This window comes from Protomyctophum parallelum (genome assembly GCF_964188405.1).
Source record: "Protomyctophum parallelum genome assembly, chromosome: 9".
Lineage (NCBI taxonomy): Eukaryota > Metazoa > Chordata > Actinopteri > Myctophiformes > Myctophidae > Protomyctophum > Protomyctophum parallelum.
Genome location: NC_139706.1, coordinates 22,618,868 through 22,638,557, shown reverse-complemented (window position 1 = coordinate 22,638,557; position 19,690 = coordinate 22,618,868). Strand labels below are relative to the sequence as shown.

Sequence of the window (19,690 nt, the reverse complement as noted above, 5' to 3'; positions counted from 1 at the left end):
CTAACGAATCCCAACTCTAATCACAACACGTTGAAATATAATCAATTTTTTAATTGTTCTCTTTTTAATTTAGTTAAAGTGGTAAGTCTGTCTGTGGCTCTAAATATGAAAAGCATCATGTAGATCTGTTGACTAACAACATGGGTGCATTAATTGGAACATGATTTTTAAATACACAATAGTTTTGCAGAGAAAAACAAAACAAAAAAGTCAACCAGGTGCTCAACAGAGATTAAAAATAAAATAAAAAAATAAAACGAGGCTAGGATAAACAGGAACATGAGAAAAAAAAATGTTCTTGTTAAAATTATTTCAAATTGACATCCTCTCCTGGGATCTTTTCATCTTTCTTCATTAAAGTTTTGTTTTTCACCTTGCTTTGCACTGTACAGTATTGTGCGCACACACACACACACACACACACACACACACACACACACACACACACACACACACAATGATATTTTTTCCCTGACATGAAATCAATAATCAGTAGAAAGCAGAAAAGGTCATTTGAGGCACGTGTGGATTACTGTATATTGTTGGGTAACAGCCAGAGACACAGAAGCAGACGTGCTTTTAAAGATGGAGTGCCGTGATTTTTGTACTTTTTCTCATTTTTCATGTGTTTAAGAGGTGACAGTACTTCATTAAGACCCCTTGGTGTGGTTGTTATGTGCAGTGATGTCTTCCCTTTGTATTTAGGGTTTCTTCCTGGAGGCTGAAACCTTGCCAATGAAAACAACTGTAATATAGTGATATCACACTATCAGCCCCTTCAGCTTCAGTTCAGGTGGATTACCACCCATCACCACCCACCAGGGAAATCAGGCAAACTTAATGAACTGATTTAAACTTAGCTGGTGTCTAGCACCCAATATAGCTGATCTACAAGCTCAATACATCTTGAGCTTGTAGATCAGCTATTTTCGAAGCGAGACATGATGCACAACCAAGTATAAATCAGTATAGATTCTGCGTTGTGTTTCTCTTTTAAAAAAGCAACCATTGTTAACTGTGAACACTGTCATGTTACAGTATGTGATAGGGATGTCCCAATCATGTTTTTTTGCTACCAATCCGATTCCGATCATTTGATTTTGAATATCTGTCGATACCGATTTTTCCCGATCCGATAATTATATTTTTATAGAACACATATGCCATATCACAATAGTACAATAGGCCTATCCAAAACTACAGACAATATCCAGCCTAATATCATGATATGGATACAATATTGGTACAAGGGGATGTCCCGATCACATTTTATTTTGCTCCGATTCTGATCTTTTGGAAATGACGTGATCGGCCCCGATTTCCGATCGGGACAACCCCAGTATGTGACCCAGTGCATAAATCAATTGAGAATAAATTGTTTGAAAGAATTGATGTAATTTCTCATGCATGTTTGTTTAAAAGGAAATAAATTGTTCTCAAAGGGCAACAGATTATTGTTTTGTAGCATAAATCCCTGTTTCATGCTCCTGAACGCAAACAAACAAAAGAAGCACATTTACATTACTGAATATGTCCATATGTATAAACATTCGACATGCTTGAAAGTGCAAACATCTAAGTAGGCACGAGCAGGCATGCAGCAGACTGACACAGAAGTATGCATGTGACACAAATGCACGCCCACACGCACACACGTTTGAGTATATGTGACAGCTGTTGGCTGTTTTGATTATGTTTGATTAAGGATGATAAATATATATAGAGCTGATATCATATCTATATGTATATTTATTAGTAGGCTTGTTTAGCAGGTACTAGGTTATAGGAGGAGCGCCTATTATGTTGCCTGGTACTGGTTGTTGCTTCTGTCCCCTGCAGGTGCTGAGCATTGTTGTCCCTAATGTGTTGCCGTCCTGAGGAGGGCCTGGCTTGGAGCCTGATCAGCCCTCGGATTGGTCCTGTGGCAGCTCAGGCCTTGCTTCCTGGACTATAAAGCTCACTCTCTGTCTGGACTTCGGGGTGGGAACACTGCTGCGTGTGGTGTGGGAGCACTCCAGCGTGTGGCCTTCCCTCCAGCCGACTGCTTATATGTTTCATGTCAGGTTTAGTTGTAGTTCCATTTGTCTGTGTGTTAGGTTGTGTCGTTTGTTCATCCGTCATGTAAGTCATTCCATAATTCTGGGCTCACAGAGCCATTCTGTCCACCATTTTGTGATGCACTTAAGCCACTTTGTTATTTATTGTCATTTGAGTATTAAACCAAATGAGCCGTGTTGTTCTTTCATACATGTTACGGGCAGTAAAACTAGACTTGAACCGTTTCGTAACAGTATATAATTTGTGTGTTGACTATAGCTTTTCATAGTATAGACTGTGCATAACTGTTTTGTTCCCTGGTTGTTCCCCCATGCGTGGCATAAAACATTTGCTGTTCCAGGTCAGTTTCCCCACTCATTCATTCATTCTCAATGACCTCCATGAGTCGGATGGCAATGGCACTTCACGGCCACGGATGATAAGGTTGACCTTGTGAGACTTGCAAGGGTACTTTAAAGGTGTGTTAATCTTAAAACAGAGCACACGGCGTGGGTCTCTCACCTTCAGCACAGCTGCAATGTCAATTTCGGCGGGCTGACAGGTGCGTAGCTTGGGCTTGGTGTTGACCCTTTTCCGCCGCTTCCTCAGAACCATGTAGATCTGCACGTACACCAGCAGCGTGACGATGAAGGGGACGTAGAAGGACACGATGGACGAGTAGACCACAAAGGCCGGGTTGGCGATCACACACATTGAGTCGTCGCGCGTGGCTGCACGGAGGCAAAACAAATAAATGATATGAAGGTGATGAATTGCACCGTATATAGCCTCCATCTGATACATGTATGTATGACAGTCTGCACGCTGCAGTTTGCTACTTGCCGATTCATTTATCCGATTCATGTTTTACTTCCGCCGCCTCCGTCTCGTCAGCATAATCACATACACAAAAAACACGTAAATAGAAATCGTCGCTGTTGGGTGGGAACCTTGTCTTTTCAGGAAATGGGGGGAGAAAACGAACCTGTATTCCAATGATTGTTCTGTGTACTGTAGTTATTTTGTCACACATTCTTGTCAATACTTTTCATCCGTTAAATGTTTATAAACCCACAGACAGACATAATTACCACTATTTTGAACATGAACTGTAACAGAAACAGACAGTGTGAGGGAGTTTTTCTTCTCCTACCTTGACAGCGAATCCTATATTACTTCAAAGTAATAATGCACTTTATGCACAATTGCCCTTGAAAAACTTTGCTAAACCATATATAGATGCACTTTTTACCTTTTACTTTGTTTCTTGTATGTTTGTTTTTATGCCTTGTCTCGTAATGTAATGCAATGTATGTTTTGTGTGGGGAATGTGGATGAAATGTTGCTAATTCAATGTATTTACATTGCATTTTATATTTGTAGTGTTCATGAATATTCTCTGTCCCGTTGAAATAAACAATTTAAGTAAAAGTAAAGCAAAGTAAAAGTGGGAGTCGGGTCCCCAAATTATTTTGGGTGGTTCCCAGATTAGCTTAATGTAGGCTACAACATTTTTTTCTCACTCAACAGTAAACAAACCAACATACAGTTTGAGTGCATGTAGGGTATCTGCACATTTCTAAAGTGATATGGACTTTTAAGACCTTTTTTAGTTAATATATTAACAAATATTAAAGATTTCCACTAGACTCTGTCTACGAGATAAATATTATTCCTCCTTTTTTAGGACTTACACATTAAAATGCAAATCCTTGACACTTATCTATTGGATTTTCAATCAACAGAAATAGAACAACTCAGTTCACAGTTCATATGAACCCCAAAAGTCACAGTTCAAAATGTTTGAAAATAAATAAAAATAAACAAAAATATATTTCAGAAATTCTGCATTTGCAATTCACAATACCAATCCCTTCAGAACCAAGTTCATAAAATAAATAAACAGCGTACCACGGGCTGGTCCGTGAGTGGTTAACAATGATTTGTCCAGATCTATGAGAATGTTTTTCTCCCTGGAAATAAAAACGTCTGGATTTCCGAGGCTAATGTGAATGTCAATGAATGAATTAAGTCTGTCTGACCGAACAGATTGGCCTTTTAACTAAACTTCTTAAGTACATGCACTCCGTGCATGTACTTAAAGTACCAAAAGTAGAAAGTAGCCTACACACTATGCAGAATGTCCCATTTCAATTCTTTAAATGTATAAAAGATATTTTGAAAAAAGCAGATCTACAAGCTCACAATGCGTCATGATGCAACACATTGTGAGCTTGTAGATCGGCTATTTTTAAATGTCTGAAATAGGGCTGAAGTGGTTAATGTATGTTTTTAAAAATAATAATCAAAATCTACAAAGTAACTATAGTAACTAAAGTTTTCAAATAATTGTAGTGGAGTAAAAGTAAAATGTTTGCCTCTGAAATGTATAGTGGAGTAGAAGTGAAAGATTTGACGTACTCAAGTAAAGTATAAATACCTCAAAATTGTACTTAAGTAAATGTACTTACTTTTCACCACTGCTGAATATAGTAGCCTATAGTGGAGTGTGTGTGTGTGTGTGTGTGTGTGTGTGTGTGTGTGTGTGTGTGTGTGTGTGTGTGTGTGTGTGTGTGTGTGCGTGTGCGTGCTCTGTCTGTACCTGTGTTATTCAGGCCAAACAGCAGAGGACACGATATGGCAAAAGACAGCACCCACACAACAGATATCATCACCGTGACCCGTCTCCTGGAGCTGTAGCGAGTGTTGTACAGCATCGGCATGGCAACGGCTGTATAGCTGTACAGAGAGAGAGACAGGGAACAAAAATACGTAAAAAAAACAAACAAACAAAAAACAGAGATGACAAATCTATTTAATGACCTTCATTCACTGTGAATATGACACAAATAGAGGTCATCGCAGTCCTCCCATTTGAATACAGTATATCTATCTTCGTGCTGAACCCTTGTACTGTATGGGTTTTTATTTAAATTGTCCTTTTGGAAAAAGTGCGAGAACTACTCATTAGAAGGCATTTGTAGAATCGGAGTCAGGTCTCAATGGGTTAAATCAGAGGGGACTGCCCATAAGTCTGACATCTCGTTAGTCCGACCTACGTGGCCGGTTAAGACTGAGGTTAGGGTTAGCGACCTATGTGGCCAGTTAAGACTGAGGCATGGCGGGTTAAGACTGAGATTAGGGTTAGCAACCTACATAGCCAGTTAAGACTGAGGTTACGGTTAGCCACCTATGTGACTGGTTAAGGTTGAGGTTAGGGTTACGGTTTGGGATACTGTTAGTAATCAGTTGGACTAACAGGATGCCAGTCTTGGTAAAGTGTCATAAGTTTATTGTCTTAAGCACCATGACATGTACGTCCAACAGCACGAACAGCAAAGTGGGCAGGCCTCATCACTGCTCAACAACATGTGTTCTGTCCTGCAAACAGAGCCCCGAGGACTCCTTCTTATATAGTTCTCCTAAGTTCCTAACTATAGGGCTTATCTTCGCTAAGCCATTGCTGATTACATTTTCAATTCATTGTCGTAATAATCGATAAGCAACCACTTTTGAGACTTTCAAGTGGGCCCTGATTGAGAAGGGTTTTGGGAACCGCTTAAAAGAGTAGCTTTACCCCCAAAATGACTTATTGTCTATCGATTATACACCCCATGAAGCCTTTAATCTATGGAGACCTTTTGTTTTTTGTGGCATTCTTAAGCCAATAATTCGTCTGCTCAGTAGGAGACTCACTTGAGAGATTAGGGTGGCCACCTGCAAGACCTCAGAAAGGAGGACACTTTTGCGGGGCCCTCCCAGATTCGCTCCCCCCCCCCCTCCCAGATATTATTATTATTATTACTACTACTATTGCACCTGATTTTCACCACCATCATCTCCAGCATTATGTCCACAGAGAACATATATTTGCTAATTAAATTAACCTTTTAAAATTATAGGGTACCACAAAGGCCATTCATTTTATAATCAATTTATTTTATTTCATGTTTAGATATGTTTTATGTTTAATCTCTTTCTTGTGGGTTTTTTTATAGTCTTATGGTCATCGGTGTGGGACATAGTATGATGCCAGTAGCCTATATGTTCACAGTGCTTTAGCCTCCCTTTCTTTATGATGTCGAGTTCCTTGCTCCATTGCTCATTAAATGTGGTTTTTCATTTCGGCATATTTGGTTTATTTATCTCTGCATTAACTATCCTAAAGTGATTGTGAGAGCACACATTCTACAACAAACAAACCGACCGTCACACTGGCAGTGTTGCCAGGTTTTGGAAGAGAACCAAGCAACCATGTCTATGAAAACAAGCCCAAAAGAAGCCTGACTATAGGCTTAGTAGGCTATTTTATAAAACAAGCCCAAAGTCGCTTATAATTAAGCGGACATGGCAACACTCTGAACGTCTCCTCTCTCTTGACAGAGGGAGTGTGGCCGGCTCGCTGCGGAGCTGAGCAGCGCTGCGGAGATTTTAATACCCAGACGACGTAAATGACAGTTATGACACAAGCACTGTATATCACAAAATAAATTACAATTATGTGTCCGGCCGGAGGTTGAGGTGGGAGGAGGACAGGTGGGTCTAAAACCGGACTGTCCGGCATGAAACCGGACGTCTGGCCACCCTATGAGAGATGGACTGAGGGCTTCATGACCATGAAGTCACTTCCTCCCTTTAGTGTCTTTTTTCTTCTGCCACTGGTCTCCACTATAAACTGTTGTAATTCTCCTTAACAACATGCTGGCTCCCTAACAATTGCACTGGCTCCCTAACTATTTCTGAATCCACTTGCCATTTCAAGGTTCTTGTGATCATATACAGAGCCCTCCATGGCCAGGCACCTGCATATACAGTATGTGACTTGCTCCACCCATATGTCTCCAGTAGTAGGTCTCTGAGATCCTCATCCCAGGGCCTGCTGGCCGCTGAGTGTCCCTCCTTCCTAGCTCTTTGGGATTACAGCTCTTTGTGTTGTGATTTCCTTTTAACTCATTTAGTTCATAGGTTATATGGCAGTTCTTTCATTATTTTATGCTCCTAAATTTGTGAAGCACTTTGACAGTCCATTCTTTTGTGCTCCTAAATTTGTGAAGCACTTTGCGACTGTCAATGTCTGTGAAAGGTTCTATACAAATGAACTTGACTTACTTACAGAGGGAGACATTTCCAGGGTAGGGAGTTTTTAGAATTCTATTTTTTAATCCATATTTTGAAAATTCCTCTAATCTGGTGTGCAGGTGATGACATGCACATTACATGCATAATATAATTACATTTTCTTTCTTTTATCTTCTTTTCATAATGGGCTAATTGGCAACGAAAGCCAAAACTGGTGACCACCAGGTGGCGCTGAAAGAGTTTTAAAGAAGAAGTCATGATTTCATCTTTGACTTTTGTCAAGAGCATATTACCGTAAACTTGCTCGACCCTCGTCTCTCTCTCTCTGTCTCTCTCTCGCAAATTCACGCGTGCGTGCACGCACCCACGCACGCACCCCCTAAAGGGCGAGGTCGCGCTGAACAACAGAGCTTCTTAATAGCTTAATAGCTTCTTAAGTAGCAGGAGTTAAACTATTAATCTGGTGTCCGTGAGGTCAGATGTAGAGTTGCTGGTTTGTCATTAGGTATATTTTGGTACATTTATTGTCACGTGTTGTACTGTTGTTCGCTGTTGATACTGTGATAATGTGCTGTAATGTGTGCAAATTCTTGTTCATATGTCCAATGCCAGAAACACAATGAAAGCGTTATTCACAATTACCTGTTCAAATATATGAACATCAAATTATGTACAGTGTGGGTAATGTGATGTAATAGATCAATATTATTGATGCATGTCTACTCATTCTGGCAGGGGGAGGGAGTTGTTAAAGACCTAGGGAAATGAAAAATATGTTTTTCACACTTTTAGAGCTTATCCGTGGTCATCATATGGGCATACCTAACAATATATGCCAAAACAATGGGAAAATTTCAAGTTTTGTTTATTTTTATATAAAAAGTAATTGCTTCCTTTGAACTAAAACGAAAACGTGCTGCGTGATGACGTGTCGAATCCTGCATGAATAAAAATGAATCTTGATTTCATTCACTTGGTTTATTCCCATTGCTGCGCTTCCTCCAAACACAGCTGATTAGTAGTTTAGTTTTTAATCTCATTCAAGATGATATCCAGATAGTGTATTACTCATTTTAAACTTAATCAGCACACTAAAATATGTATCTGAAAACATTGTAGGTTAGATAGAAATAAGCCACAAGCTTTGATGCCCGCACAGGTTGTTGCTACTGTGGTTGCTAGGGTCAAATATGCGGTTGCTAGGGTATAATAGGTGGTTGCTAGGGTCTAATATGTTGTTACTAGGGTCTAATAAGTAAATGGTAAATTTATATAGCGCCTTTATCCAAGGCGCTTTACATAGATTGTGCATTACATTCATCCATTCACACACACATTCAATTTCATACACCAATGGCGGCGGAAACCATGCAAGGCACCAACCTGCACATCAGGAGCAATTAGTGTCTTGCTCAAGGACACTTCAACACTAGCCTCGATATCCAGGCTTTCATTTCGTCTGCGCGAAAGATGAAAGCCTGGAAAAAGCCGTGGGCTGAACCAGTCTAAAAGTGGGAGTCAACCCTTCCGGGTGGGCGTCGCTCTAAATGATGTGACGTAGCGCTGCACTAGGGGGGAGAGGAGGGGCCGGGGGTGACGGTCAGATCGATGAGATCCAATCAGGGTGCGCGCCTTTCTGAGGCGCGACTCACCCCTCTAGACCAGAAATGTCTCTGCTTAGGTCAGGCTACTTCAACACTAACTCTGGGGGAGCCCGGGTTCGAACAGGCAACCTTACGGTTATCATGCAGCCACTCTACCCCTGAGCCACCGCTCAGTGTAATATCTGTGTAAAGTGTAATATCTCTAAAAGTTGGAAAGGAGTGTCTTGCTTGGTGTATGCTGGACAGAATTAGACACATTTTCACTATAGTCTAATCTAATCTCTTTTGGGTCTCGACCTGAATAGTTTGTAAGGTACACAGCTACTGTAGCTGGAAGCTTTTCTTCCTTCTTCACACGTACGCCTATTCTAAATGCACATAAAAATGAGCTTAAGGGGGCACCTTGACATTTCGAGTTTGAGTTTACAGTGTGTAGATATGGTAAAAAATAAATAACCAACATTTTTAAAATGTCAATGTATCCTTTGCAGTGTGTGTAGAACATTTGCACCCCCCAGCTCTGTTCCGCTTTCCTGGTCAATAATTGTGGGTAGTGTATCAGGAACACAGGAGGTGTTAGTTGTGAGTACTTTTCATAATGGGGACAGACTGAAACCCATAATGTACTGGCAACTAAAAAGTCTAAAAAACCTTCCTAGGCACACTTTGACAATACATAATAGCTACAACATTGGTGTTTGTAACAGTAATTGTTCCAGTGTCCGATGTCCTGTCTATTGCAGGCCACCTCACAGGTTGGGTAAGGGAGTGACCATATACGCAGAATAGACACAGAAACAATGTGTACAAGCATGCCATTTTAGTATTTATATCTAGACGCTCCAGAAAAATGTGATTATGCGATTGCATAATTCATTGCATAATCAGCCAAATGTCGGCAGCGATTACGTATGTGGGGGTAATTTATTTATTTTCAAAAAGGGTGCATATTCACCGCAATAATTACATACATCCGTTCAAAATATGAGGGTCTCGCTTCATTTCACAATCCCTGCATTCTTCTGCATAAAGTTTATATAAAGTCATCGCCTTGGCCCTTACCCATTTGTTCACGTTCACACACAGAAGCAAAACAAACCATAGTGGTGCTGTGAAAAGACAGTGCTCCTGTCTGTGTGTGTGTGTGTGTGTGTGTGTGTGTGTGTGTGTGTGTGTGTGTGTGTGCGCACCATGAACTGTCAATCAAATCCGCGACCGCAAGAGCCACCATTCTAGGAATGAAGCGATCAGAAAGTGCACAACACTGGACCAGTCTGAGGCTGCAGGGAAAACTGGCTCTCCTTCCCTTTGCAAACCACTCATTATCACACTCTATACTGTCAAATAACACCATAGGTGAGGACATTCTCATTTTCACTATTAAAGCCCGTTTACAGGTGTTGCCGACCAAGTTCAACTTGGCAACCTGGTACCCATCAGCACACGACCCACACTGCATCCTACATCCAGTACCACATGACAAAGAAACAGTCGCACACATATTAAATGGTTGCAGCCACTATAAAGGACTGTACATTGCCAGACATGACCGTCTGGTGGACCTGGTCTCAGACAAGATCAGAGGAGTACAGGACAGGACAACAAGAATGTATAAACACAGCACTGTAAAAATAGACTGGTTTGATCACAATGACACGCATGCCAATTCACTACAAAATATTCCAAATACCCCAGATATTGTGTTCATCAATGAAATTAGAAAAACTGTTACTATATTTGAAATAGGCTGCCCATTTGATTTGTACACTTGTTTTACATCCAAACTTATGAAATATCAGCTTCTGGTGGAACGTATTATGGCCTTGGGATATAACTGTCAACTTATTGTCCTTGTATTTGGAAGTCTGGGCCATGTCCATAAACTTGTGCTCAGGGGTCTGCAATTGGGTAGCCTGACCTAAGCAGAGACATTTCTGGTCTAGAGGGGTGAGTCGCGCCTCAGAAATGCGCGCACCCTGATTGGATCTCATCGATCTGTCCGTCACCCCCGGCCCCTCCTCTCCCCCCTAGTGCAGCGCTACGTCACATCATTTAGAGCGACGCCCACCCGGAAGGGTTGACTCCCACTTTTAGACTGGTTCAGCCCACAGCTTTTTCCAGGCTTTCATCTTTCGCGCAGACGAAATGAAAGCCTGGGTATCGAGGCTAGCAATTGGGTGGATTGTTAAAAACAAATGCAAAAAAGCTGGCTAAATACTGTTCTGTCTCAGCTACTATGGGCAGTCTGTCTGTCTGGAGAAGGCGTTGTTTCATTTATCCCTAGGTGGCTAAAAAAACAAACAAAAAAACAAACAAACATCCTGTCTAGTAGTGTCAAGTAATAGTATGTAAACAATGTGCTATATATATTTTTTTTTCCTCTGTGTGTTAAGCATGTGCAGCAGCTATATCTGGTTGGACCATATAATGTACAACCTAATTCTGATCAGTGTTTGGGTCTATTGTATTACGCCTCTTGTGCAGATCCAAATAAAATAATTAAAATGTGTGTGTGTGTGTGTGTGTGTGTGTGTGTGTGTGTGTGTGTGCGTGCATGCATGCATGCGTGCATGCGTGTGGACCACAGCCACGTCACTCTGACTCACACATAACCGTAAACAACTGTGAACAAACTCTGGATGTGAGGGCAGATTATCGGCCCGAACCTCTAGTTTATTATTGTTGCAGTTGACATGTAAATGATCGTACCAGTCATAATTCCATTGTTGCTTCTGTAGCCGTCTTTCTATTGCTTGTCTGTGGCGCTGTCTCTTATCTCTGTCTCTGGTCAAATCTGTTGTGGACATTCTTAATAGCGTTTGAGCCAGGGGCGCCGGAGCGGGGGGTCAGAAGTGTCTGAACTATTGGTCTATTTATTTAATTGTTTATTTTTCCCGACCGGCGCTGGTGGTCTAGCACCAGCGTTGTGTATTGGCTGCATACGTGCAGTAACTGCAGTAGCTCTCAACCTCAGCTCGATCACGTCCTGCCGGCGCCAGGACAGGAGAAGTGCTACGGGCTAAGGTGGAGTCTGAAAGGGTCAGTCTTCAGATTACGGGAGTAAAACTGCAATGGAATGTTCCACATTAGGGAGAAGAGTCTGGGGCGTGTGGATCGTGTTCCCAGATCTTTTACAGAAGGTTCGGACAACTTCGCTGTGTTAGCTGATCTGAGTGAGCGGGAGGGGTTGTGGGGTTGGATACGGCGGTGCCATATGATCACTCACTTTGATTTGTGAACATCAAAAGATTTGATGTGAAATCATAGTATCATAACCAGTAAGACGTTAGATGAGGTCAGTGTCGTGATCTTCATATTATGGAGATGGCCAGATGGTGTGACGTGTCATTCGGGGTGATGTCACGAGGCGTGACCATATATGGAGGCGTGACTAACACACAGAGATGCAGGTTTTCATAGTAAATGTGACCTATACGGTTACCCAAAAAATATGCCAGGTTCATCCTCCAAGAAGCATGAACACGCTCGGCAGGTTTCACGGCAATCCGGCTATTAGATTGAGCTCTGTGGATTATTTTGGCCTAAGGGTGACTCAGACTGCTGTAGAGAAAAAGCCGTAATGGGGTCAGCAAAATCAACATTCCATGGCAATACAGCCAAAACAGTGAAACAGATACCTTGTTTGGTTGGAAAGTCGGTCCCCGCAAACGGGGAATGCAATTACATTACGGAGGATTAAATTATGGTTTACTAAATGACTCAGCAGTGTCTGTTATATCCCTTTGAAGCAAAATGTGGCCTGTGAACCGGCTTCATTCTGTAGGGTAGGGGTTGTGGTCGACATGAAAGAGGTTGCATCCAATTCCCTACATGACTCTCAGGAATGACCTTATCAATTAACCTCCACACCATGGCTGACCTTATTAGAGTGGGCTCACTAGGCTGGCTGAAATCTGCAGCTGTGTACCGACTCTGACCCATTGATTTGATTGTAATTTAGTTTCTCAGCCTTTCGGCGTGCAGAAAGCCTGTAAACCAGCTATCCGGTTCTTTCTATGGATCTTATTGTTGAACCTATGAATCTATAATTTATTCTGCAGAATATTGATAGAACTAAGCAAGAATAATGTGTGCTCATCTCATCATGACATTATCAGGGGTTCGAGCCCGAGGCGCTGAATGAAACCATATAGTTTTTGTGCGCGAGGTTTCTCCCTCTGCCGTGGTTCAGCAAATTCCCTTGAGACGGCAAATGGTACAGACATGACATTTTCACCAATGATTGGAAGGTGTATGCATTACTTACACCACAGAATACAAACCCTGATTGGCTGGTATAATTAAAGGTCATAATTGTGTGAACTTTGAATAGTGAGTCTGATTTACATGCAACAATCATCTATTCTCTCAAGACCTACTCAAGACCTATCTGTGCTTAGTGAAATATTCTAGTATTCATGATTATGATTTTTTATGTAAAACAAATATGCCATGTTTGCAGGGCCGGATTTACCCACCCAAGAGCCCCCGGGCTAGACAACATTTCAGGGCCCCCCTGGGCATTTTGGTCGCGCGCCGTATTTTATTCTAATTTTGCTGTAATTTTGGGGTACCCAGCCCCACCAAAAGAGAAAGGCAGGCAGGCAGACAGACAGACTAGTCGCTGAATGCAGTCTGCCATGCACAGGGACATTGGCAGGGGTTTCCACAGCTACCCCACAACACAGCGTCACTGTCTGAGCAGAAGCTTTCAATGTTTTAACCATAATTCTAAATGTACAATAAATAAACATAAATCTCACTTGAATTGGATTGCAATACTTTACAATTTCAAATATTTTTTCTTTTTTTTGAGCCCCCCCCCCCCCCCCCCCCCCGTCGGGGGCCCCCGAGCTGTAGCCCACCCTAGCCCAATGGTAGGTCCGCCTCTGCATGTTTGCCATTGTTGCCGATTGTCGTTGTGGTTGCCATGTCTTTGGCCAAATGGTCTGCAATCTGCCTCAGTGACTGTATTGTGTTCATGGTGATGGATGAGGATGGTTGTACAATGTCCTGGCTGTCATCGCTATCGGGTGGACACCTTGTATGTCCAAAACTGTTACTTTTTTTAGAAAATGGAGGAAAATGGCTATAATGATCAATAATCAGTCCCTGCTGCAGGCTGTCTGTTCTGTCGCTATATCCACCAGTGGTAGAAGAAGTACTCTAATTCTTTACTTAAGTAGAAGTCCTGCGCTCAAAAATGTCCTTGTGCAAATAAGGTATATTGACACAAAATATAATTGAAGTACCAGTATTTCTTTTAAATACAGTACTTGAGTAAATGTATAGTTACTTTCCACCACTAAAATATGAAAAATACTATACACTATCAAATATGAGGCTAATTAGCTCAGTGCATACAAAGTAATAAATTAAACACCATGCAGCCCACTCTGGCACACACAACATGCAGTACATCCTCAATCCTGTCATAATTATCCTGGATATTGTCCCAGTCACGTGCTGTATACTATATCTGCACTCCATCATTGTAGTCATTTCCTCTTGTAGCTTGTAATACTGCACTTCACTTCACTTCACTTCTAAACCGGAGTGGAGGTGGGGTCCGGCCCGGGGATAAACTTTCTAAACAAAATAATGTTGCTAATTAACCCACTCTGCTGGCATGCAAGTTGAGGACACATGCATGTCGCAATTATACATACTAGTTATGGGATGGTTTACCAAGCTAACACTCTTTTTTTGCCACACTCAGTTTTATTTATTTATTTTTGAAACAGCCTATATCTACAGTATAAGCTCACAAAGCGTTCTGCTATTTCTGCCCAAAATTTTGCCTATAATGCCTGCTATGACATGCCCAGCATAGAGACGCTAGGGTTTATTGAGGGTCATGCATTATGTCACGTTAGAGCAACATGTCTCAATGTGCAAACGAATGGATGCAATCATCACCTCAAAGCCCCATGGACCAACGGTCTGCTGAGTCCGTCTGGACATATTATTGGCTAATGTAAATGACTACTGAATGCACTACATTTACATGTGTGGCTGGGGGTGGTATTCGCTCATAAATAAAACATGAATGCATGGTACATGCATACATTGTCACGAAGAGAAATGTTATGGCATTGGAATTCGTTACACTTAACCCAGAAACCTATCAATGTGTGATGCTCACATGACCCACTACGCTACAGGCATGTACTGAACTGTATAGACCCAGTTTCTCTACATAAAATCTCTTCCCTCTTCCCTGAAAATGTGCCCAATCTGTCATGTATTGTGATTACCTGTAAGCTTACCTGTGAGCTTGTAGATGTGCTATCTTCAAATTATTGCCTATTGTGACATGAACAGAATAGGGAACCTAGTCTTTAACTGTCAACTGTTCAGAATCAGAGCTTCTGTTGAAACATGCTCTCAGTTGAGACAATCTATGGAGATAACGTTAATGTTATGCTTCCTGCTTTCCATTTGTGTGAACTACAGCACTTTAATTAACCTATGAGTCATCACACTATTATTAATAGTACTCATATCACCAGACCCAGCTTTTTTATTTGACCCACAGGCAAAAAAAGAAAGTGTGTGTGTGTGTGTGTGTGTGTGTGTGTGTGTGTGTGTGTGTGTGTGTGTGTGTGTGTGTGTGTGTGTGTGTGTGTGTGTGTGTGCGTGCATGCGTGCGTGCGTGCATGCAATGTGATTAATCTTCTGCAGTTATTAACTGCAGACACAATCTCTATCCGTGTCTCCAGGCAATATTATTTTAGAAAAAAAAAAGAAAAAGAAATCAAACAAATTGTCACTGCCATCTTAATGTGTGGTTCGAAAGAGTAATTGGCCAAATAATTGAAACCTAATCTATTCTTGTGTCATGATTTTCATGTTTTCGTCTGCACAGTAGACAAGAAACGCATAATCCATATTTCGTTACACAAACACATTTTCATCCCATGTCCTTATTTGTACTGGAAAAAATAAGAACATTAATAGAATTGTGACTGATAAGACAACTCTGAGTTTAGCAGGTGGGTTTCATTTAAAGAGCCATGAGGGCTTTGGAAATACAGAGTATGCTCCGTTTACAATTTCACTGCATTTAGCAGACGCTCTTATGCGGAAAGAAGTGCCAGATCAGAGGAAGCAGAGTATGCATGAACCCTACTAAACAAACAACAAAGTATACCGCCGTCTCTGTCGGGTGGAAACCTCATATGTCCAAAACGGGTACGGGATTCAAATTGAAAAAAATAGCAAAAGTGGCAGCTCTACAAGCTCAAAGTGCGTCGCTTCGCGCCACGCTTCGAGCACACATCTGCCACTTTTTTAAAGATATATTTTTTGGCTTTTTCTGCCTTTATTGATAGGTTGAAAGTAGACTGACAGGAAATGGATGGGGGGAAGACATGCGGCAAAGGCCGTCGGGATCGGGAGTCGAACCCGCGGCACGCCATCAGGCTGGCTCAGCAGCCTAGGTGCCCGAACAGTTGAGCTAACCGTCCGGGCCACATCTGCCACTTTTGATGCTTTTGTGTGAACAAAATTAAAATGCTATTTCATTTTTTTCTAAATAATCAAAAACCTTTGAACAAATAACCAGCTCATTATATGCATCTTTCAAAAGAAGAAAAAAAATATGACTAGAAGGATATAAAAGTGACAGTAATTGGGATAGAAGGTGAGGTGGAGTGGTTAATGGGATGCCACCTGAAAGAAAGGATTTGGTAACACCTCATATAGTCAAAGAAGTCTATTTGCACATCACCTACTTGATAGGAGGTGTGTAGGAAATCAGCCAACACACAAGAAGACAAGATGAGAAACTGCACACTGCTTTCTTTAAACTAATTATACGTTTAGGTCAGTCAGTGACACCAAAATGCATTTCCTGGAATAACAGTTTCTGTAACTGAATACAGTATGCAGGATTATTTTGTTGTCAAATACAGAAACTGTCAAACATGGCGTGCAAGCCCAACCGGCAAACAGTGGTCAATAATTAGGCCACGCACTGTATACAGTATACACACTATACAGTAATTACAGTAGTTTCTAGTTTCCCTTGGGCCTAGAGCCCTAGGACTAAAACTAAATAAAAAAATTGCTGTCAAAATCAACACTGCTCTCAGAGCACACAGCCATATGTGGTGAGAAGAGCCACCAATCTGACCACTCCCTTTGTTCTTTAACCACAAAGATCTGTGTGTGTGTGTGTGTGTGTGTGTGTGTGTGTGTGTGTGTGTGTGTGTGTGTGTGTGTGTGTGTGTGTGTGTGTGTGTGTGTGTGCGTGCGTTGGCGGGTGCGACAGACTCACCGATCAATGCTGATGGCACAGAGATTAAGGATGCTGGCAGTACACATCATCACATCCAGTGTGACGAAGATGTCACAGTGGATCTTACTGAAACGCCATTCTCCCACCACCTGAAAGAGGAACATTATCATCGTCATCATCATCATCATCATGATGGCAGTATAAGGACCTTCATACATTGTGATCTACACCAGTGGATCTCAACGAAGAGTATCCATCTATCATCTTCAATGTCATAGTGTTACAGTAAAAAAAAACCTGTCAGCTCGTTTCTTTGTCATCACTTCCAATTTCAGAATAATCCTGTCCTGTATGTACAGTATTTTCTCTCCTGATTGGCTAACATTGGCATCACAAACTGACAATGTATTTTCTGTGTACTAAAGAGCTGGAGAGATGGGGAGACCCAGGCTATTACTGAACAAACACTATAGTGTTTACTTTAAATAGAGAAAAGTGCTGCAGGGATCAATGGCTCTAATAGACAGGAGCTCCTTGGTGACACAGGTAAGAACTAGAGATGAGTCGGTCATGAACGAACGAATCAAAATAACTAGTTCTTTTTGGTGAACGAAACCGATCCGGTCACTTCCGTGAACGATCCGTTCTGAAATGCAAATGACGGGGAATCGCCCGCCTGCTCTTCTCATTCAGTGCGAGGCTGCGAGCCGGAGCCTGGAGGGCGGGGCCGTGCTCTCCGTCTCCAGGGCTCCCACAGCGCACAACAGTTGCAGAGGAGAAGTGGGTGGTGACTGGTCATACGATACGACCGAAAAGACCGAAATGCATATTTCGTTCTTCGTTCAAAGTGGGTCGGATCGGTCATACTGGTACTTTGACCGAGCTAGGAGACCGAAAGACCGAAATTATTCGTTCTTCGTTCAAAGTTTCGTTCTTCGTTCAAAGTGGGTCGGATCGGTCATACTGGTACATTGACCGAGGAGACCGAAAGTTCGTTCTTCGTTCAAAGTGCTGTAACAGTATAACCGACCGGGAGAAGGTGGTGGTGACTGAACGAAGTGCTGTAAACTAACTGTGAAGCGTGTACGAATGACTGACTTGGGTCTGACATTGTCTAGCATTGGAAACCCATACGTTTTTATTTTGCGGAAGGAAAGACTGACGAGTCTATATAATAATGCATGACTGACTGACTGACTGACTGAATGACTGATTGTATTTGTAGCCCTCTGGTTGCAAATACAAATACTACTTGCAAGTGCAACAAACAACGTCATGATGATTAACTTAGAAACATTAAACTTTGATTGATTGATTGAAATATGTATTAACAGTTTGCAGAATTACTTGTTTACAAGAGGGTCCACGGTGGACTTATACATGCTCCCCCGTGACGTCATGTGGCAGCCAAGTCTGTGGACTTTTAATGCTTGCTTTATTGATTGTCACTCTTTGATGAATTGAACAAGGTGGACCACCTTGTTCAATTCATCAAAGAGTGACAATCAAACAATAAAAGTGACTGGTTATTATATTAGCTCTCTTCTGTTTAAATGTACTAATATTAAAATGTATGGTGATATATACTATTATATTATTATTATTATTATTATACTATTATGGTGAAATTATATCAATGGAAAATAAACAGGCTAATACATACCAAAAAATATATATAGTATTTAATGCTATAAAAACATGAAAATAGATTAGGCTCCTTCTTTATACTAATAGTGTTAATAGCATACAATTCATATTACCATAATTGGTTAGTATAGATTAAATATAGGAGGGGCTCAATAACCATGGAAACTAAAGGGATGGAGGGTAGAGGAATGGAGTTAATCAATGATAATATTTTATTTGTGGATATAAATTATATATTTCCCCTCAAATATCTTAGTTTTACCAACATTGTTAATGTGAAATAGTTTCAATATGCTTATTTATTTAAATTGTGATAATTGCTATAGCTATTGGAGCTCTGATGGTCCCAGACAGACAGGGGACGTAAAGAGTAAATTATGCCCGGGTAGAAGGCATCATGACTGGGGTTGACTGGGAGGAGTGACTGGTGTTGACATCGCGGATCGTCTGACTCTGCCAAAACGGAACAGTTACCCTTTAAAAAAAACACCTCCATTCAGTTTCATTGTAACTGAGAATTCATAATTTTTTAATACCGTATTTAGCTATAACGAGCGCAAATGTTCGATGCTAATTGACAGTGCTAGTCTGCTACTACCATAGACCGCAGGGGAAAAAATGGCTACTCTCAGCAGCACAAGAGGAGATTAGACCCCATCCCTCCCAGAGAAAATCCCATAGCCTGGAAGGACGATCGGCCTGGCTCGGCCAATGATTGAACGACTCGTTCAAGTGACTGGTGGGTCCGTGCCATAGAGTATGGTCCGTGCGGGAGATGAACGAAATGAACGAAATGAACGAATCATTTTAGTGAACGAACGAACGACCGATCCGTTCACTGAAAATAACGAAAGTTCCCACCACTAGTAAGAACATTATGCCCCAAATTCTACTACTAGTCCGGCAGCCGACAGGCTTCTTTAGTTTAAAGTGGGAAATTTGGTATATAGTATTTTTCATTGGCCTAAAATATTGTCAATATACATACATTCATGAATACACTTGCTGACCGGCTGTTAGTATTGAGCAATTTTATTATAGGGGTTTCTTGTGACCCTACCATTAGCATCCTATGGCAGGC

General features: G+C 41.4%; 1 protein-coding gene across 1 annotated transcript in view; it reads right to left on the bottom strand.

The window, feature by feature from the left end:
• drd2a (dopamine receptor D2a) overlaps positions 1–19,690 on the bottom strand; it is a 115,494-nt gene that overhangs the window by 4,679 nt on the left and 91,125 nt on the right. Inside the window, exons 3-5 of the mRNA XM_083772717.1 lie at positions 17,002–17,111; positions 4,640–4,776; positions 2,560–2,768 (exon numbers count right to left, since the gene is read on the bottom strand). Coding sequence (XP_083628843.1) covers positions 2,560–2,768; positions 4,640–4,776; positions 17,002–17,111 — 456 coding nt within the window. The remainder of the gene's footprint in view (positions 1–2,559; positions 2,769–4,639; positions 4,777–17,001; positions 17,112–19,690) is intronic.